Source organism: Syngnathus leptorhynchus, chromosome 14 (assembly GCF_054491065.1).
Source record: "Syngnathus leptorhynchus isolate UIUO chromosome 14, UIUO_Slep, whole genome shotgun sequence".
Taxonomy (NCBI): domain Eukaryota; kingdom Metazoa; phylum Chordata; class Actinopteri; order Syngnathiformes; family Syngnathidae; genus Syngnathus; species Syngnathus leptorhynchus.
This window is the reverse complement of record NC_141208.1, coordinates 9728454-9750220: the sequence shown is the minus strand read 5'-3', so window position 1 is coordinate 9750220 and position 21767 is coordinate 9728454. Positions and strand designations below refer to the sequence as shown.

Sequence of the window (21767 nt, the reverse complement as noted above, 5' to 3'; positions counted from 1 at the left end):
ACAATTATGAGCATGCAGGATTGGACGGAACCATCACCGACAGTTTTTAGTCTTTTTTAAAAAAATTCTTTTAATGTTTTCTCCAATTCAAGCATGTTTGATTCTGACGATCACATGGTTTTTACTTCATCCGAGAATGTCTTACACTTAAATAAACACAATGTTTTAAAGGGCTTCCATGAAACTGCGTTGAAGCCAAAATAATCAGAGGTGCTGTGGAGGGAATCCTCCACATTGCATGCAGCTAATTGTATTTATTAGCTTATATTTATTCCAGAGACTCAAAAGCATGATTCAGGCCTTAATGCTTAGTGACATCGACCAAGAATGTGTTGGATCTTGTTGAATATGTATTGTGTACTGTCCCCATTGTTGGGAAAAAGAGCCATGCACTGTCATGAGAATGGGAGCTAATTGCACGAGTCATTTTTCCTGCAAACCGCTTTCCTCTTTTTGCTCACGGCAAAGAAGGGCCAAAGTGTGTTACCATCAGGTTTACATTGCCTTTTGGCGACAGGACTTCTGATCAAAAGAAAAATAAAGTTTTGGTCCATCCAAAATCATCTGTTCAGTGGGACAACCGACGTGTTTGAATTGGATCTGTTGAGTGGTTGATGTTGTTATGTGACTGAGTCAGGCGTTGGCCTCGATCACCACAAGATGGCCTAGTTTAGACAAATTTCATTACCATTGTTACACTCACACAATGACATCAAACGAAACCTTTAAAGGGCAGGCAAAGCGATGCTTATTAAATTTATTCTCTTCTGGTGACTCCAAACCTGGTTGACGATAATTAGTTTTTTGTTTTGTGTCTGTGCCCCCCCTATCAAAAAAAATCTTTCAAAATCACTCTTTTATTTATAAATCTGGTTATTTCAAAATTTCTTCTAAAATGATCAGCTAGCATGCCAACTGGTGTTTACAATGTTGAAACTACTATTTCGGATCACCATCATGTCGCTGAAGGGAAAACTCATTTAACGCGCTGCTGTGATGTACTCACACTGCTTGCATGATTTCATCACACAATTTGACAAACAAGGGAGCCATGTCAGGGTAATGGGCCATCTCAAGCTCCTCTTTATTGCCTTCCCTGAGGAGAAATCTTTCACTGACCGAGGAAATCAAGCAAGCAATCATACTGTCAACATCGCATAGAAACATTACATTAGAGCAAAACGCCTTGTCGTCCACATCCATGCACACCTCAATCTATTTTTTTATGTCGATTAACTTAATTGAGCTATGAACTAATTAGTTGTATTTGCTTCCAAAGATAAATCCATCACCTTGAATCTTCGGATGGATTTCAGTATTTCATAATTATAACTGGGTGTTCACAGACGTGGACAACATTGTTAAGTCAATCCAAGGTTTTACATTTTTCTTTGAACTGTTCTGTTGCAAACCCAACTAGCAATCAAGTGTTTGTCCCCGTAACGACTTTAGACTTCTTTAGAGCTTTAGTGCCTTGCTTAAGGGCACCTCCTTAGTAATTCCTTCAAAATGGTCTTCCAAGAGTTTATTGTTTTTCTCTTTGGGTCTTGTGACCAACCATCAAAGTCATTTCCTGATGAGATCTTCTGCCATATTTAAAGTCCTGTCCCCACTGTTCAGCTGTCTGTGTGGGTCCACACGGGCGGCTCCAATCCCCAGCCCCTTTTCGATCCAACAAAACAGATTCCTCAGCTCTGAGGGTGTCCTGTTTATAAATACCCGCAATGACTGACGGCCACCGACAGCTGCAGCCAACCAGGGAAGGAAGGCGTAGCACAAGGATCTGGGATCTGAGCACTGATAAGGAATGAGGAGAGCCTCCGTTCTACTCCAAGCAAGAGAAGATAGCAGAACAAAATGCCTGCTCTGACTATAGACCCGACAGAGCAGCCTCGGATGTACCAGCAGACCCTTCTTCAAGACGGACTGTGTGACCTGTTGGAGAATGACAAGTTTGTGGACTGTGTCCTCATGGTCAAGGACAAGGAGTTTCCCTGCCATCGCTTGGTTTTAGCAGCCAGTAGCCCCTTCTTCAAGGCGATGTTCCTGTCTGACCTGGAAGAGAGCAAGACGCGTGACATAATCCTCAAAGATGTGGAGCCCAGCACCATGGGGATGATTTTGCGCTACCTCTACACCTCTGACATTAACTTGACAGAGCAGAACGTCCAGGACATCTTCATGGTGGCTAACATGTACCAGATCCCGTCCATCTTCTCGGTTTGCGTGTCCTACCTTCAAGAGAAGCTTGTACTCGGCAACTGCTTGGCTATCTTCAGGTTGGGGCTGCTGCTGGACTGTCCGAGGCTCGCCTTGACCGCTCAGGAGTTCATCTGTGAACGCTACCAGCTTGTCATCCGGGACCAGGATTTCCTGCAGCTGGCCGCCACCGAGCTGGCTCTCATCATCAGCTCGGATGCGCTTAATGTCCAGCGGGAAGAACAGGTGTTTGAATCCCTGATGGGCTGGGTCGGACACGATGAGAAACAAAGGCTAGAGGAACTGCCGCAATTGTTGCACTGCATCCGCTTTAGGTTGATGCCTTTGGACTACTTTAAAAAAAAAGTGCAACACCATCAATACATCCGATTGAACCAGGATATTGAGAAAGAGCTAGATCTAGTGCAGGATGCTCACAGAGGTCGTCTCCCAAAGCCCAAGCTGGAAAGAATGGAGGGAGAAGAAAGTGAGAAGGACCAGGAGGGTTACTTGCCGGGAATCCTCAACAACAACCCACGTTTTGGGATGTTTGAGATGGACTTGCTACTCATGATTAGTGAAACGGGCACAGTGGCCTATGAACCAGTTGCAAATGAATGCTTTGTGGTGTCGGACTCTGGAGAAATTCCAAAGAACCACTGCAGTCTGGTAACCAAAGAGAACCAGGTGTTTGTTGTGGGCGGGCTTCTCTACAATGAGGAGAACCAAGATGAACCCTTCAGCTCTTACTTCTTACAGGTAAGCAAAGACCTCTTGAATTTCCACTTACAGTTTTCTTTTGCCACTAACTCCACGTGAACGAATGTCATTTCCAGTTTGACCCAGTCAGCTCCGAATGGTTAGGGATGCCCTCACAACCCAACCCACGCTGCTTGTTTGGGATGGCACAAGTGGAGAACTCCATCTTTGTTGTTGGAGGCAAGGAACTGAAAGAAGGGGAGCACGTTTTGGACTCGGTCATGATTTACGACAGACAGTAAGTACGGACAGAAAATTTGCTTCATGATCAGCTGGTGCTGCCTCGTTGGGACTACTTTTGGCCCTGAGATTGAGAAGTCCAGGTTGGATCCCAGCTCTTGCCCAAAGTCAGCTCATCCATGATCCAAACATGGATAAGCAGTATTTTTTAATATCTATATGGTAGTCTTGATCCTATTCTTCCTGTATTCTGCATCACTGCACAAAAAAAACAACAAAAAAAGAAAATAATCTAGTTTCTGCGATGTGGGACAAAGAAAGGCTTACACTATCTGTTCTTTTCATCTCTTTTTTTTCCTCTCTTAATCAAGAGCACATTTCCTCTAGAATCTGTGTCCCTCCAACAATGAATAACCAACTGTGGATACAATAGCTCACAGCATTTGTGTACACCTCTAGTTAAATTCTAAAGAATGTGTGTGTGTTTTTTTTTTTTTTTCAGGTCATTCAAATGGGGTGAGTCAGACCCTCTTCCGTACGTTGTGTACGGCCACGGGACCGTCTCACACAAAGGCCTCGTCTATGTTATCGGTGGCAAATCAGAAAGCAGGTAAATCCCCATAATCTGGAATTGCAATATTTCATTTTTTGTTTGTCCTGCTGAGTTGTCATCTGTCATGTTTTGATGCAGGAAGTGCATGAGGAGAGTCTGCGTCTACAACCCCACAAAGTTTGAGTGGAAGGACCTGGCCCCCCTGAAGATAGCTCGCTCTCTGTTTGGCGTTGAAGTCCACAAGGACCAGATTTTTGTCATGACGGGCGTTACAGACACGGGTCTCACTAGCTCGGTGGAGGTCTACGACATAGCCAGCAACGAGTAAGACAACACATTTGAAAGGAGCACTCGCTGTATCATAACGATGCGATGAAGCATCTGTCCGCATTTGTGAAATGACTCATAAAACAGGAATAGTAGCAAGTGATCATATCATAAAACAGACCATTACTGCTGAGTGTGTCACAGTAACAAAGAAAATGCTTTGTGTTGGGCTTTTGAATTTTCTTTGTCTCTCTGTTGTTTAGGTGGTCAGATTTGACCGAGTTCCCTCAGGAACGTAGCTCCCTCAAACTGATGTCCATGGCAGGCGCCTTGTACGCTGTGGGCGGCTTTGCCATGATGCCCAGTGAAAGCAGTGAGGAGCCTGTGCCAACAGAAATGACTGACGTCTGGAGGTAAAAAAGGCCTCACCACATAAGGCATAGGTGTCAGAATCAAGGCCCGGGGGCCAGATACGGCCCGCCACGTCATTTTATGTGGCCCGCGATGACAAATTGCGCATCGACTTCATGTGTTCTAAATTCAAATTTGAGTTCACTTAAAAAAATTAAAAAAAAGTTATTGCTAGCAATTTTTTTCCATTCATTTAAAATATTTGAACCGTTTTTACTACACTCTGATTTTAAAGCTAATTATTCATCAGTTTGTTGTGCAGCCGATACTGTATACAACAAAAGTCTTTGGCAGTTATAATGGCCCTCCGAAGGAAACTATGACTACGATGCGGCCCACAACAAAAATTTGTTTGACATCCTTGACATAAGGTCACGTTTATAATGTTATTAGCGATACGAGTCGGAGAGCCCTAGTTTACCCCCTTTGCTGTAGGCATTATCCAAAAAACGATGATAACACATAAGACCTCTTTGCTCCAATTCTAACTTAATAAAGGCCAAATAAATCATTTTATTTGCCAGGCATGATCTTAGTCATTTGAAAGATTTGTCTATTTTACGATGAAAAAATGCGACGGGGACACAATTCAAATCGGAATCTTTCCCACAGATACGATGACACCAAGAAGCGTTGGAGCGGGATTCTACGTGAGATTATCTATGCAGAGGGAGCCACCATCGTTCCGGTCCAGCTCAACACTCTGCGCCTCAACAAATTATAATCATGCATTGTATTACAGATGATGTACAGAGAAGGCTTGAATGGAAATTCAAATATCAAATCATATATTGTATAAAAAAGTTGATTCACGCACCTGTTTGTTCTTATGATCTACATTTAAAACAACAAATATATAAATGGATCCCATAAGTTTGAAAAATAAATCCAAAGTGTAAACGCTTTTAGTTTTATTCATCTTCCACAAATATTTTGTCTCATATGCTGTACAATACACAGTATTTACAGGGCACCACACTCATTGCTGAGAACACCAGGAGTGAACAATATCTAGTCTTGACTGTAAACATTGATTTACAGTTGACACCTGAGCATAAAAGTCATCATCATAAAACATGCTATAAACTGACACCCGTACTAACAAGGATACTTTGTGTACAATAAGCGCGTGTGTGCGTGTGTGACTTTTAGCCTGAGGTACTTACTTTCTGTGAGTTTATGTAATGCAGGATGTGGCATCGAAAATGTTCTTTAGAGGAATCAAATCATGCACCAAGCACCTAGTAGCATCTGCAGAAGCATCTTCCTCATGTTTAATTAAGTTGAGAGATAATATGCTATTATTATTGATACAGTCTGAATTATATTTAGCAGGCGAAGTTGGGGGAGAGCACAGCCAATAAATAGCAGAGACAACAATAATTCACAATCACACCACTGCCGGGCGTCTTCAATGAAGCTAACATGCATGATTTTGGAATGTGGGAGAAAAGCCTCAATGTGACCCACTCGGCCAGTGCCTGCTGGGGCTGTCCAAATAATTCTGCACAAAATAATCACTTTGACCACGTTACAACGGTATGTGTTGTGGACCATAATGGAAGTCCTCTATGCAACTGAACAGCACCACCGTCAAAGCAGTAATGAGAGTTGCACAAGCTTCATCAGTCCCTCCTGTGGAATGTCATCCAGCTCTCATTAAAAATGCCTTGGGACGTTGGGAATGCTATGGATTTCTTAATAACCAAATCAACGCATCATAGCGTCCGCCGGTGATCAAGTTAACAGCTTTCTTTTTGTAGGACATGGGTTCATTTTGCTCTTTGTCCACCTATTATTTCATATCTATTTATGTAATGCATGTTATTATTTCTATGGTATATTATACATATTATATTATATTATTTAATATTATATATTAAATAATATAAATATAATGATATAAATATAATTTAATATATATTATATAAAAATTATATTTTAATATTATATATTTAATATTATGCTTTATTATGCTCTTTATACTGTCTGATACTGTCTGTGTCTGTCTTCCACATGACACGGAAACAAAAAAGCGATGCACTTTCACAGCTGGTAGAAGGAATCACACCAAAGCAAAAGGTCGTACTGACCTTAAGGGACACCAACATGGAAGTGGACTTTGAGGGTGTGCAGAGCAGAGCTTTTGTTTCCGTGTCAGATGGCTGAGAAGTGCTCGTGACACGCAGACGCTCGTCGGGTGGTGGGGCTGCATTTGGTTAGCATGGTGATCTGAGTGCTAAAGTTGTTGCCATTGCTGCCGATGGAAGGCTGCTGGTACTTGGTGTCTGCACCCAGGAAGCGCTGCAACATCCATCTGCGCCACTTACGCTTAATCTCCGCCTGTACCTGTAGGGGAGGCCGGGAGGTGGATGGCCAAGGGGAGAGAGAATTTGTGATATAATAGGCCTGTAAACATTTTAGGTAGCTATTTTGGTCTTTGCTTACCTCCCCATTAAGGAAACAGTACAAGACAGCCACTATGAAACCCTGCAGAAGAGAGAAAGTGTATTCGCAACGGCACAGACATTTTTGGGGAATGAATAATGTCTTTAGGACTAGGACCAATTTGAGGCTCACATAACAGTTGATCTCAGAGAAAATTTCCCAGGAGATGAAGCAACTATTACTCAATGATGGCTTCCATCTTTAGTGCTCCATCATGGCCTTTGCTCTCACCATCAATGTACTGGTGTGTAAATCAATTTTTTTTTTATTTTTTTTTTATAAAACGAAACATGGTGGAGCATTTTCCGCGGCATCCTGTGATGCGCCCAGATTTTTTTTTCATGTGCTGCTGTGCAAACATGAAAAGTCATCAGCATATGAATCTTTACCTGAAATGAACCGAGGATAAGATCAAACACCATCCTCAGCTGTGGGTGGATGTGGTCGGGAATGAAGGCAAAAATGATGTAGTTGATCCCAAAGAGAGGAATCAAGAGCAGTGTGGATTTAGCCAGTCTCCTGGCGAGGAGGAAGAGTTCAGATGAAGAGACGAAAAACAGTGGTCACGATTGAAGCACGGGTGCTGAACATCACCAAACACCATTGCTGGAAAAATGCTATTTCAGTAATTCTCAAAAGCAGGATTTCACACAATGTATTGCTCATAGTGGAAACTATATATATATATATATATATATATATATATATATATATATATATATATATATATATATATATATATATATATATATATATATATATATATATATATATATATATATATATATATATATATATATATATATATATATATATATATATATATATATATATATATATTGGAAAATGAAAGGGGACCAAGGGGCGTTTCACTTATCACCAAAAATTGCGAAAGCCATTGTGAGGTTCATATATATATATATATATATATATATATATATATATATATATATATATATATATAACCTGGAATTCAACCAACATAAATAAAAAATTGCATCGTTCCTGGAAAAAATACTGACTTGATGAAGTGTATGTTTTTTTTTTTCCAAAATAATTGAATTAAACTTTACTGAAAGAAATGGCGTGTGCTTCAAGATATTTTAAATGCACTAAACCTACGAGTACTGATTTGATTCCTTTCTTCCAATGTCGGGACAATTCATCTTCTGCCGTAAAATGCGGATTATACAGATGAAGAGGAAAAAGTTGACCTGCCAAGAAATTCAAAAACAGCTACATATAGTAACTCCATTGCTTGTAAATGTCACTTGCAAAGCAGCAATGTCACTCACAAGAATAGTGACAAGGATGGGCGTTTTGATGATCCACCAAGGTTTGTCATCAATAATCTCCCAGCATCTGCCAGAAAAGACAACAAAGTCACAAACTCAATGGGTACACCATGGTAATAATTGCTAATGAAACACAAGATATCGCTAATAATTTGGCGTTAATATGAACGTTCTCAATCGCTAAAAGTGCTCATGCCCAAATAAGTTTTTTTTTTAGGAATGCTAAATGTAAAAACTGTGAATTAAAAGAGTGAATTGCAAGCACTATATCATAAATTGAAACTGAATGTCATTTTTCTGCTGACGAGAGATTTGCTTTACTTTGAGGGTCATCATCATTGCTTGTCACGCTAAACAGCCAACCATTCTAGGGTGTTCTGATTCACATTCTCGGAGGATATCCTCGATGGTCTGGGCGCCCTCTCCACCATGTTATCAGTGGGCCGAGGGTTTATCCTTTTACCCCCCACAAGATCGCAATTGGTTGGACTGTTTTGGCATGTAATGTTAGGATTGGTCTCCTTACGGATTAACACGGTCACGACGAGAACGTTCCTAACTTGACCCACTTTGAGGGTGACAAAAATAGATATTAAGTCATTCCCCAACAGAGCGTGACAAAAGCAAAGAAAAAAAACCCAAATTCTTCTCACCCAAGATCATTCAGATAAGCCTTTGTAATCACCCATGCTGAGATAAAGATGCTTGGAGCCACTGCAAATGACAAATATGATAATATTATTAGTCATCCCATGGACAAATGTCTAAATAACAAAATGCGCCAATGAGCTTTTGGAAGATTTTGCAAATGAGACTGTATGAAAAAGTGCACTTTGGGTATGCATCGCACGATTCCTCTCGGCAGACAGAACAATTTTGGCATATTTACGAGTACCGTAATTTTCGGACTATAAGTCGCGTTTTTTGTCATAATTTGGGTGGGGGAGGGCGACTTATATTCAGGAGCGACTTATAACGGGATGACGAAGATGATGAAGGGCCCCACGTACTACCGGCATCATTAGCGGCTTTGTTTGTAAGTGACACAGAGGACGAAGAGTTTGAAGGATTTAATGATTTTGAGTGACACAGAAGGTTTGAAAAACTATTATGCCTTTTACGCACGCCCGATCTTTCTCGACGGGAGCTCTCTTTCACCTCCGTGGATGGAAGTCGGGGGCTGGCGCTCGGCCGGGTGGCTGTCCGGGGACGGTGGATGGGGCTCGGACATGGCTTTTACGCATGCATGCTCCTATTCTATGGAGCTCTCTTCCACCTCTGTGGCTGGAAGTTCAGTAGTTGTTGGCTCGTTGAACTCTTGTTTTGTTAAATAAAGAGCCGTTTACCAAACCCACGTCTTTCCTGGAACTTTGTTAACGCTACAATATCGACTTATAGTCAGAAAATTACGGTATAAGTTATTTCCAGGGTGTCCTGAAAATGGCCAGCAAAGAAACATTAAGATAAAAATGAAAACGCATCTACAGTGTTGGTCCAGCTTACTACTCTGGTTCAAGGTTACAGGCATAAACAAAACCACTTACAATTGACATTCTCCAATAACCTGGTGTGCACAAGCTTCCATGCAAACTCCACAGACAAAAGAGCAAACCCAGAACCTTGCATCTTTTTCCCATCCAGGGTTCCTATTACACACATTGAAAATGCATGCGGAGTGCCTGATGGCTTTGATGGCTATTCAATGATTGTTCTGTCTGCCTGCATGCTTACATAAATTGCTCAAACGGTCCGTTTTGGACAGCAGCTGCCTGCCTGCCTGCCTGCCTGCCTGCCTGCCTGCCTGCCTGCCTGCCTGCCTGCATGCCTGCATGCCTGCATGCCTGCATGCCTGCATGCCTGCATGCCTGCATGCCTGCATGCCTGCATGCCTGCATGCCTGGCCGCCTGCCGCAGACTAAACTAAACCAATCCTGATTTGTATGCAAATGAAGGCACAGCACTATCCTTTAGCATCTACACAAAATCAGATGCACGCTTGTTTTACCTCAACATTTTGCTGTGCATTGTTCCAAAAGCAGCAGAAAATGTCGACATACCCCAGCCAATCAGGATGTACCACCAGAAGTACTTCCTCTCCGAGAAGAAGGAGACAGTAAGGAGCGCGTGGAGATAGAGGCCTTCTACCAGCAGCCAAAAGTAACTGGCCATGATTCCATATTGGAAGAATACCACCACAGCCTTACAGCCCACCTAAAAAAAAAAAACAACATACATCAGTTTCAGGGAACAATAACTTATTCTGAGCTCATTTTGCCAACAGCTGTGTTTTATTTTTGGAAATAAATTATTTATTTCATGATATTGTGTATTATATTATTTTGAGGTGGATCGGTGGCACACTGGGTACCACGTCCGCCTCACAGTTAGGAGGGTACGGCCCACCCTGTGTGGAGTTTGCATGTTCTCCCCGTGTCCGCGTGGGTTTTCTCTGGGCACTCCGGTTTCCTCCCACATCCCCAAAACATGCTTGGTAGGCCGATTGAGCGCTTCAAATTGCCCCTAGGTGTGAGTGTGGATGGTTGTTCGTCTCTGCGTGCCCTGCGATTGGTTGGCAACCAGTTCAGGGTGTCCCCCGCCTACTGCCCGATGACGGCTGGGATAGGCTCCAGCACGCCTGCGACCCCCGTGGGGACTAAGCGGTTCAGAAAATGGATGGATATTATTTTGAGTTTTGGTCAATTTTTTACATCTGTTTTAAAAAGACCTTTTTTCAGAATTTGCTTGTTGTCCTAACATTTTTCCTGTGATTTCCACAGGGTGTTTTGACAGGCTGAATTATAAACAATCAATTGATCTTTTCTAAAATGTTTTTTTTCCCCACTTGGAATGTTAACAAATGGCGGAGACAAGGAGCAGCTGTGTTTGAAGTGGGGAAATCCGTAGACCCGTAGGAGGGAATGAATAGCTAACGTGACGCCAAAGGTGATTGATAGCCTGCAGATCTAATCAAGTCAGGTAATAAAGTACTGGATTCTATTAGAACAAGATGTGACATAAAGATCAAATTCAAGATGAAACCGGTAGCTTCAACACCTCGGCCATGCACACCATGCTCTGGCTATGTTCATATCACCGAGATCAAAAAAAAAAAAAGTAGCACAACTCCATGTGATTGATTTCACAAAGGCTCAGGCTTAATGTTCAGCAAACAGGAACTTCCTTCTGGACAAATGAATGGGGAACACTTTTAGGAACGGAGAGGGCTTGGCAAACATTGTTCCACCCAGCATCATGTTAAGCAAACTTTGGAGAAATATGGTCACGATCAATGAGGAACTGTTTGTGTTGGGTGAGTCCAAATAGTGTTTGGGTATTTTCCTCACAGAGGAATGGCAGTTGTCCGTCTCGCCGACGTCATACAGAACCACATCCTTGATGAACACGGCGATGGCTTTGAGAATAAACGACACAAACAGATGCATGTGGATGTAGTTTCTTGTGCAGTGCAGCTTCCTGCAAAACACACACACACACAACTTCAATGTAAGGGCAAAGATCCAAGAGCGCACAAAGTGATGTAAAGGGCAAAATTTCTTTTTGCGTCATTTTTGTCCTGGTCCTGGAGAAGCAAAGCAGCCCCAGACCATCACACTGCTTTACTGTCATCTTCTTTTCCGCAAATGCTGTGCTACTTTTGATGCCAGATGTAGTACACCTTGCAAAAAGGTGTGTTGAGTTCATTGCAACCATATCAGATTGAGCTCACGAGTGAAAACCTTCTTATATCATACATACATCTTAAGGCCAAAGATTTAGCTGGAAATAGTCCACTGAAATGTATGATGCCAAATGAATTGCACATACATTGTGGAATGTTCTACAGATTCATATTGTCTGGTCTGTCTTTCAAAATGGGAGGAGGAGGTGTTGCAATCCCACACAACATTATCCAGCTGCCATATATTCACAGAAAACACTGCTCACAGTAAACACAAGCCTTGTTGTTCAAGCCTGCACATAATGCGCAGGAGCAGCAGTCATGTGCTTATTACTGTCCACACACCCCCGGCCACTCGCTGTAATGATTCCTGCTTGTGTCATTTACTATCTCGGCAGACACGTTCTGTGTGTGCAAAACAAAGGTCAAGCTGTGAACAACATCAGCTCGCTCGCTAAGTGCTGACTTTACGGCATACTTTGCTGGACAAATGTTTAAAAGTTCAGGAAGTCAGACGTGAAATGAGGTGGGTGATATCAGAAAAGTGTTCCGTTGCCGTGAAGGGAAGCGTCTGGATTCAGCTCCTTACCGAAAGAGGCACAGGATGATGATGGCGACGGTGAGAGAAATAAGCGACACACTGTGACCGATGGTGTAACCCACTTTGACAGCGTCAAAGAAGTCTCCCTGCAAGAAGACGCATTGGGTTCGGCGGCGATAATGCGGCACGACGGCAACTGGGGTTGCCATACCGACCGTGTCATCGTCATCCACAGTGCTGTTGGGATTGTAGCCGCAGTCCATGATGTAGGAGTCGATGCTAATTGGGGTCCAGCCGGCTTCGGTGCAGGTCTTGGACAGGTTTCCTAATGAGCGCAATGACAGACAGTTCATTTCGTTTCTGTGTGTTGGTTGCGCGTCGCAAAAAAAACCCAACGTATATATCATGGCATTTGCTCGCACTCAATGATGTCACAGAGTGATGCATTCTCACTGGAATGCCTCAAAATGCTAAAAGGAAATGGGAAGTCTGACTTAAAGATACCAGGACAGTTCCCACGTGTGTTTAGTGGCCTTTATCGCTCTCCTAATGAGTTGAAAAACAACCCAGGAAGGTATTTTGACTCTGCCCTGCCCATGGGGCTACCAGTCAACATCGCCATAGGATCTGAGGACAGAGCTCAGAATGCTCTTCAGACCGGAAAGCAAAGCTCAGAAAGTGCAGTAGCCGAAAATTCCCAATAGACAAATATGTCCCATGGGGAAAATATGTCTAGTAGTTTGACATGGACTAATGGAGGGAGGGAGGGAGAGCTGAAGACAAACAAGCAAGCCACGGATTTGGAAATTTGCTCAAGGTTGAACGACGCATCTCTTGTCCCAACCCTCCAAATGAGGACTGATGGGAAATTGGGTCAACCTGGTTGAGGTGGACCAACTTTCCATTAAATTCTGTCATCACAATTTAGTTTGAAACTCTTTTTAAACACAACTTCCCATTAAATTGTTATTTAAATGTACCCTACATGTTAAACTTGGTTGGAAAATAACTTTTCTTGCTTTCAAACGCTTCACATGAGCTTATCCTTTTCTTGGCTGGAATGAAGAATTCAAATCTTTTCCGGGCTTTTGGTTCTGTTCTTAAACATTTCTCACAGTCTTCCTCGAGGGTATGGTTCTCTTTTGTGGAGCTTTAACCTAAAGTGATTAGGAGAGCTAACTATTGATCTTGCATGTCTTGGGATTTCCTTTTCCTCTGGAAACAGCTTTTACCTCTGCGACAAACTATTTGCTATCCTGGAGAGTCCGTGTTCTTTGTAAAGTCATCGCCCTACCTAATGAAGCGTCATCTCGTGAAGACGCATGATACAACTGTTTGATCAATGTGCATCGGTATTCTAATGAGACTTGAATCCCTTCTTTCAAAACTCGCCATCTAATTTTGTAACTTGGAAGAAGCAAACAATCAAACTGGGGTTGTTCACTCTGGAATAATAATGCAGCCTGTTAATGGGGTTTTTTTTTTTTCCTTCTCCGACAGCAAAGAAAGGAGTCTGCAAAAAAAAAAAAAAAAAAAAAAAAGAATCCACGTACTAAATAGAGCTTTACAAATCTAGATGGAGGATTTATTTCCCAAGCAAATCACCCCACAATTCCTGGCAAATTGTTGGCATTCTAACAAATACCTGAGAAGAGGGAGCTTTAGCTCGCTCAAACAACATGACAAGACACAAAGGAGATGATAAGCCCCTGCTGTTCGCTGGATTTGGCATGTTTGACAAGAATGCTTTCATCATCCCCCAAGTCAGTGCCACACCATGTACGACAGACAACAAGGCCAGCCGACTCAAAGAAGTTAATCACCCGGCCGGCCGGTCGGCATCATTTTGATTTCATCATAAGCTCACCTCGCATGCAAATGATTAGCTCCGGCTGGTTTATGACAAAACAATCTTGTGCTCACGTGAGCTGCAATGTTTTCAAATAGAAGAGGTGAGCAGGTCATGAGAATGGCAATGTCTCTATCAGCTCCGTTTAAAGACTCACTTTTGTAACTCTCGCTCTTGTGACGCAAAGTGGCATAACCGGGCCACCGGCTTTGTTGATGGAAAAACGCACCGGCCGCCACACGGTGCACTGAATCAAAGTCTTCCAAAAATAACCTGAGCACAGCAAGTTCCTCCAGCACCAATGATTTGTTGATTTACAGCATTGAGTTGACTTCCACCCCCCCTCCTCTAACCCTTTCGCTTTCAATACTCCCTCCCTGCTCCATTTCAATTTGGGCCCTGGAGCTCTCTTCTTCTATTCTCAGGTCCTTGGAGTTCCCATCTGGGTCACATGAACTGGTGATTGCAGCAATGAACCTTTCACATGCTGCTGATTACTAATCATGCTCAGATTCCTCGGCGTGGCTTTCCTGCATCATACGCGGGACCTCAACTTGACTGTGTGTGTACAGATAGTAAAAGCTTCTAGTTGACAAGCCTGGAGTTTGTACTCTGCTTTGTACAAAACTATTGTTACTTATTACTGATAAATGGGCATGGTGTGAGAAGTCTTGTCAAAAGTACCAACCTTTTCCGCAATCTAATATTTGATAGATAAAATTGCAATATTTTTTAATATTTTGGCTGTTTTTTGGGGGAAAATGCCTACTGGTGATTTATCAGCATTTTTCAGGAGTTCTTTTTTTTTCTTGAACACATTTATAATGGGCATGATATAGAAGCGGATTTTCACTTCCCCACAAATTTGTAACTTTTATTTTTCATCATTCTGAATCTTTTTTTCCTGCTGATTTTTTAATAGCCTCATGTTGAGGGCTGACCATCTCAATCCAAGTCATTAAATATTGTTCTCTCCCTGCTCATGAGTCAAACCAAGTACATGAGAATTAGCCGTTTGAATTGATTCAACAGTCCATTAAATCGGCAGCCAAAGCTGCAATAAATCTCGTATTACCCAAAGATTGGTCATAAATGCATCATCAAAACAAAAAGTCAGGACCAAATGAAAGCTCTGTGCCGTCATGTTTATGGGAGGCGAATTTCTCCAGGGTAATAAACCAAATGGAGGCAGATGAAAAGCATAATTGGAAGAAAGTAAGCATACTTGGCAAATTGCAATACAATCTCAAACACGCTGCTTTGAATTCTCGGCAGTGTCGCTTGCACGTAATTAGCTACTATGTATGTCCCCAAGAGGCCGAAGTAGCAGGATGAATGGATAAATAAACGTCTCTGCTGACAGGATGATATACCACACAATTGAGATGAGAAATGTTTTTTGACTTTGCGCTATGGTGCCAGGTGATTAAATGTTGTGATGATCCGGGAGGGGTGCGAGCAACCATAAAGATAACATAAACTAAGTTGTCATCATCTCACAATGTGTTACGTGATGATACAAAGTCAATTGGAGCAAATGCAATTTGAAACAGCCGCTCCAATAATTAAAGTGGATTGATGCATATCGCTGAGCGCCAATCAAGACTGCAACTTGCATCATTCGTGCTAAAGTCCAGCACATTGGAACTTACGTGTGGGAATCTCCCTGGAGAAGTAGAAGAGATATTTGGGGCACGGGATGGTGACCACTTCCCCAACCTCAGCATTTGGCCAGCAGGTGATCTTGTCCCACATCCCGCTGCAACCTGGATGACATACATCTCATCAATTGAGTCCAAATATTTCTGATACATTATATTTGTAGCATCAGAATGAGTGTTGCCATGGCAGCCAGAATGTCCGATGATCACCTCAGTTGACGCCAAGCTTTGGCCGCCATGACTAATGAAAAAACTCCCTGTCTTCTGTTACGCATTCTACTTGGAATTCATCAGTTTGCCGGCATTTTCCACGCCGTGCTTGATCTCAGGACACACAAGTGGGTCAGCGCACATCATCTATTTGAGCACTGAAACATTTGCTAAGGCCACATGCAGCAAGATGTGTAAGCATGCAAGCTATCATGCCAGCCAAGGGGAGCTTTGAAGAGCGCTTGTTGTCTTTCGAGCCTGTTTTGTCACTTCCTTCCTGACCTTCTGTGGAAGTAGCAAATAAGGAGGTGCAGAGAGTAGTTAACAGCTTTCATACCTGATGTTTTGTTCTCAATTTGAGCCTCACACAAATTCTTCTCCTTGTCCAGCTCCTTCATCATGTCGCACATCTGATTCTGCATGGTGTACACCTGGCAATTAAAGAGATGGCATATCATTCTCAAAAGCGTGCAGGGAAGGAGATGAAAGTTCTTCTTTCACATCGAGGTGAGATTTCATCAACTGTCTCCTGAAATGAGACAGACTAGTAGCTGCGAAGTCGCTCCTGAAGCAGAGACCAAAATAAATTTCCAGACGGTAATATTCATTCTTTGAAATGGATGGAAGGAGCCCTTCAATGTAGTACAAGGGGACAAGGATTTATTGTCTTACTTAGGTTGATGAGTTGTGTCTCTCTGACATATAAATCAGACTGATAAAATAATTCTGTTGTTAGTCACATCGTGAATCCAGATGATTCCCACTTGAAGGTTGGAAGGAAGGCATACCTCAGATTGGAAGAGTGTGACTTACTTCCAGGGCAGGCAATATTTTTATAGACCATTTATTGCAGTTTACCTGTAAATGCTCAAATCTGACAAAAATTTGCAGATTTAAAAAAACAACAACAACACAGTAACCACAGAAAACCATTATTAGCCAATTAATAATAGTTATTATATATTTGAAAATAAATCCAATAAAATTCTACCACCAAAGTGCTATTTTTGGGCTTTGGCCCGACTGCTGAAGTCACACATAAATCATACATGCTTCTCCACTGGAGACCAATGTAGCTAAGGATGTAGTAAAGCACTAAGTGAGGAGACAGACAAAGGAGTCTGTTGCCATGGTGTTGCGTTGAGAAGGGAGGCCATTACATCCGTGATCCACAGCGGGCATAAAAACACATAAATGTCAGTGGCAGACAAGTGCAGACGGGTAAGAAAAGAAAAGAAAAGAAAAGAAAAGAAAAGAAAAAGGAAAAGTAAGGAAAAGAAAGATGGGGTTGTCATGCCGAGCAGCCCTACACACAGCTGAGCTAATGATGGAGAGCAAGACAGCAAAATCCTTCAGGTCAAAAAGTTTACAAAAACACCATACTGTTTGGATTAAATATATAAAGAAGTTATTAAAGCAAAACATTGTTAAGGAAGATGAATGTGCTGCGTTCTTTTTTTCATTCCGAGGTCAAATTAGGCGCGCAATGCATCCAACCCCCCCCCCCCCCCCCCCCCCCCACACACACACACACACACACACAAAAAGAAAAAACCTGGCCGCGTCTTGTGTGCATAGCTCCAAAGTTCCATATGGGCTCACGTTTATTGGCATTCCTGGAAGGAGGTCACTCAACTGCGTGTTTAGCTGTACTCACGGATTGCAGCAGCATGCAGGACAGAAGAATGAAAAAGCTCCTCCAAAGTTCCGCGAACATCCTTTATATGTATATTGTTAAGACAAAAAGGTTTTGGAAAAACTGGATTAGGATGACTGCGCTTGGCTGACTTGTGCGTTTCTTGAGCAGGGAGAGCAGCGCTGCGAATCGCACTCCCCCTCCCCCCTTCCCCCACACCAAAGTGAGAGGCAACCAATGAAACTGCTCACTGGACGCCAGGGCACACCTTCGACACACCTTTCATTTCGTCGATTGGTTTTGTTAACATTGAGGGAAGAAGCTCATGAGTCACCATTCAGCAGCCACAACATTAGGTCCACCTACTCACTCCTTGAAGCCACACATTTGATTGACATGCGTTTTGACGTGTGCTTTTCAATCGCCTGCTTATTTGGATGACTCTCCGAGGCTTATGAAGGCTTTGATGAATATCAGAATTCTAATCGGATTGAAAATCATACGAGCTGTGTTGTTCTGGGAAAGTTGGAGGAATTTGTTGTCATCTGACTGTTGATTTGTACACAGTATGTGCTTGTTGAAATGTTTTAGGATAAAAGACATATGTTACTATTTTGCTATTAAAGAGGTCATTTCAGCATATGTGCACAATTGAAGCTCACAACTAAGTTGAGCTTCTGTGACTATAATATTGACTTCACATTACAATTGGAGTATGCAAACACAGAGGTCAAAAGCTGGCAAAAATACATACAACAGCACAAAAAGCAAGTTTGGGAGTTGAGCAAATGCAGAAACAATCATCCACATCTGCTTTTTGCTCTTGATTGAAACATCTCACCTCATGCACAATTGGAAGTGGAACTTTCAGAAAGTGAATGAAAATCATCTGTAGAATGCAGCCAAGTGTACAAAGTGCATGTTCTCAGATCACCCTAGCATAAACATGTCTAAATTGATGGCTCCCAAGAGAAAGACGTTAAAGAGTTCTTGCCATTAACAACTGTGGCCCGGATATTCTTGTAAGATTAAATTTAGATCAATATGACAACATGCAAACCTGCTTTACGTCAACATGTCATCCTCAGCTTTGCGCAGAAAAGCCTGTTTAAAAGCCTTGTCTTTTTTTATGTTTTTAATCTGAGGTGAACAACCTCAAAAATCCTTGAATTGACTGTATGACACAAAGTTTGGGTGAGTGCAGAATCCATCACAAGCCTTGCTGTTTTTAAATGATTCATGATGCATAACTGACAGGATTGGCAAGAACAGTCAAGCTTGCTGTCCTGAAACATACCTTGCACGAAATTCCAAAAAGGCTTTTGCTGGGTTTTTTTTTTCTATGGTTTTGATTGATGTTTCTAACTTGCGCAATTGCACATAGAGCAAACGTAGCTCTCGCTGGCTCTGTTGTATGGCCGCTTCTCACCAACATTGTCATCATTATTATCAATTTGAAATGGATTTGTTTCATGAAAACATACTTGAACATAAGGTCAAGAGTGCACATGGGAATGGATGAAGCACCTATTGCAGTTGGAGGACGGATGGACAAATTGCTTCATTCTATGCCAAAGTGCAAATATTTCTGTATCCCCAATTAACTTTCACAGGAACATAAAGAGCAATAAACAGAGAGAAAGGGACAGGAAAATGACAGCAGATAAATGATTTTAAAAAAAAGATCCGAGCATACCGAGCATCACACTGTTTGCAAAGACATAACACCCAGCCAGCCAGGCAGTCAGTCACACAGTAAAGGAGTGAAAAGGGAAGTCTGCAATCTTTCACTTATTTATCACTTTGGTGATGCAGCTCAAAGCGACAGGCGCAATTCTGCAAATGGGAGCCAACAGCTGAAGCATAAAAGGTTCCCAAACTCACAGTACTTGGGGCCAAAGCAATCTCAAAGATGAAGTATACCAATGGAAAAGAAAACATTGATGCAACTCAACGTTGCTTTGTATGCATTTGTCTCAGATACGGCCCACGCAAGCCTTTCTGCCCAATATCAGCGAAGATAAATTTGCACTTGCCTGAAGCCTGGAAGGATTGTAAATGCGCCTCGGTCATGAAACACCAATGAGAGTAAATAAAATGACAGCCACATGAATGCAGTACTCAAATGAGCCTTTTGGCTGTGACGGCACATTCAAACTGCCACCAAATTCAAAGAAGTGTGGTGTATTTTTGACGACATATGTCTCTGCATGAGCCCCGAGGACATCTGAGCCGACAGACAGTGTGAGGAGGACCAGGGTTATTTGCGTTGAGCAATTGTGCTTGGTTTCAATAAGGTATGAATGACAAGATGAATGAGTTGACAGGTGTTTTGGGCCACAAAAACAACTAAGTTGAGGGCCTAGTATGGGCAGAGAGCCAGCATGCACGAGGGTCTCAAAGAGAAGTTACTATTCAAAGCGATGAGATCATGAGTCTCGCCAGGTATAAGAAAGGCGTTCGGGGGGGCTTCCGAACATCGTGTCTGTGGGGCGTGAGAGAACATCTTCTGACATCGGCTGAATAAAATCTTTTTCCAACCAGCCGTGTGTCCCTGAAGCATTTCCTTTTTTGAAGCCAGCATTTTTCATCAAGTGTTTTGAGAAGACCAGCGAAGCCACGAAGACAATTCACCACAGAAGAAATTGAAGCTAGGCTAATAGGGGGGCTAGCAAACGACCCAATTCAGTGTTGAGCACAACACAAGACTTTGCAATTAGAACTACTACCCGTAACAGGCGAAACATTGTCTGCCCTGATAGCTTTTGGTTGGAGCAGACGGGGAAGGAGAACTCACTCTTAACACAGCCCACACAGCAGGATAATTGCTTAGGATAATATTTTGAGAGCCATCAAACAAGCAGGTCTTACCTGACTGAGTTCAAGTTAGAAGCAAACAAAACATCTCCTCAGTGCCAGCGACCACTAGGGGGTCCTCAAGAGCAATTAATACTGAAAGAAAGAAAGAAAGAAAGAAAGAAAGAAAGAAAGAAAGAAAGAAAGAAAGAAAGAAAGAAAGAAAGAAAGAAAGAAAGAAAGAAAGAAAGAAAGAAAGAAAGAAAGAAAGAAAGAAGTCACCAATGGTATTTTTCATTTCATTGTAGAAGCACTGTCATCAAACATATTAGTTATAAACTGCAGAAGCTTGTGCATCCATTTTTGTCAAGTCTCTTTTGTCAGAGACTGCAATCCTTTTGTCCCACTGCCCTACATGCCGCTGGCCTGACTATTGACACATTGTACAAATAGTCACATTTGGGCCATGTAAATATGTCTGGCTTGGCTTTTCAGCTTGGTTTGGGGGTGGCACAAACACTTGTAGCAACTTCAAACTATTAGTCATAAAAGTAAATTATTGCTTTACATTCTCCCTTGTTTCTATATTTTACGTTTTAATTGTGATACATGACGTACAACTCTGGGCGTATCTCGCCCACCTCCAGGGCCGTGCCATTGAGGAGCTTTGTAATTACCTTGATGAGTTCAACTCCAGAGATGGAAAAGACCAGCTCAGAATCCCCAGACTCTGCTACCTAAAAAGAAGGCGTGTCGGATGATTCCATGTGGTCTTCCTATTAACATTAACGATATTATACATGCACTGGACACTTTAATACTCATTCATCTCGAGACCACAGTGTTTCATTTTATGTATCCCAGAGATATGAACACATACGACAGACTTCATCTGTCAGCGTGGAAGAGAGAATTGTTTTGGCTGACACTCAATAATTACCCGACATCGTGTCACGTGTTATTCGAGTGTCGTGTAAATTTAGCGCCCCCAAGTGGGCAGCAATGATACCTGCAAAATACACGCACGTTTAACACTGAGCTACGCACTTACTATTTTTCGTTTATATCGTCTAATACTATGTTTATTTTGTTTTGCAAATATTTACTGTATTTATGAGTTTTCCCATTGCGTATATGACCTAATACTACATTTCTTTTGTCTTGCAAATATTTACTGTATTTATGAGTTTTCCTATTACGTATATGGCGTAATACTACGTTTCTTTTGTCTTGCTAATATCTATTGCATTTATGGGTTTTCCTATCGCGTTGGCACACGTTCA

At 42.1% G+C, this 21767-nt stretch overlaps 2 protein-coding genes across 4 annotated transcripts; one reads left to right on the top strand and one right to left on the bottom strand.

The window, feature by feature from the left end:
* The first annotated feature begins 1724 nt into the window (after positions 1-1724).
* klhl40a (kelch-like family member 40a) lies at positions 1725-5328 on the top strand. The gene is made up of 6 exons (XM_085929704.1): positions 1725-2958; positions 3036-3196; positions 3641-3748; positions 3830-4015; positions 4222-4371; positions 4982-5328. Exons 1-6 carry the CDS (start codon positions 1858-1860, stop codon positions 5091-5093), a joined length of 1818 nt encoding a protein of 605 aa, XP_085785830.1. The 5' UTR covers positions 1725-1857; the 3' UTR covers positions 5094-5328.
* LOC147046560 (vasoactive intestinal polypeptide receptor-like) lies at positions 5135-21410 on the bottom strand. Of its 3 annotated transcripts, XM_085929707.1 has the most exons (14): positions 21162-21410; positions 20560-20640; positions 16390-16483; positions 15834-15947; positions 12548-12657; positions 12381-12478; positions 11457-11586; positions 10170-10323; positions 8766-8826; positions 8113-8179; positions 7940-8031; positions 7207-7336; positions 6818-6859; positions 5137-6718 (listed from the first exon to the last, which is right to left on the bottom strand). In XM_085929707.1, the coding sequence occupies exons 3-14, from the start codon at positions 16472-16474 to the stop codon at positions 6527-6529; spliced, it is 1275 nt and encodes a 424-aa protein (XP_085785833.1). In that variant the 5' UTR covers positions 16475-16483; positions 20560-20640; positions 21162-21410; the 3' UTR covers positions 5137-6526. The 3 variants fall into 3 exon arrangements, with proteins under 3 accessions (XP_085785832.1, XP_085785834.1, XP_085785833.1); XM_085929706.1 differs by lacking the exons at positions 20560-20640; positions 21162-21410 and adding an exon at positions 17710-18476 and having other exon boundaries at positions 5135-6718; XM_085929708.1 differs by lacking the exon at positions 20560-20640 and having other exon boundaries at positions 5136-6718.
* Positions 21411-21767: the final 357 nt, after the last annotated feature.

Excerpts from the sequence above, each read along its gene's own strand:
- klhl40a (XM_085929704.1), top strand. The coding sequence starts at position 1,858 with ATGCCTGCTCTGACTATAGACCCGACAGAGCAGCCTCGGATGTACCAG. Across the intron at positions 2,959-3,035 it reads TCAGCTCTTACTTCTTACAG|TTTGACCCAGTCAGCTCCGA; the intron begins GTAAGCAAAGAC and ends TGTCATTTCCAG. Across the intron at positions 4,372-4,981 it reads GAAATGACTGACGTCTGGAG|ATACGATGACACCAAGAAGC; the intron begins GTAAAAAAGGCC and ends TCTTTCCCACAG.
- LOC147046560 (XM_085929706.1), bottom strand. The coding sequence starts at position 17,769 with ATGTTCGCGGAACTTTGGAGGAGCTTTTTCATTCTTCTGTCCTGCATG. Across the intron at positions 12,658-15,833 it reads CTCCAGGGAGATTCCCACAC|GAAACCTGTCCAAGACCTGC; the intron begins GTAAGTTCCAAT and ends TGCGCTCATTAG. Across the intron at positions 11,587-12,380 it reads ATCATCCTGTGCCTCTTTCG|GAAGCTGCACTGCACAAGAA; the intron begins GTAAGGAGCTGA and ends TGTGTTTTGCAG.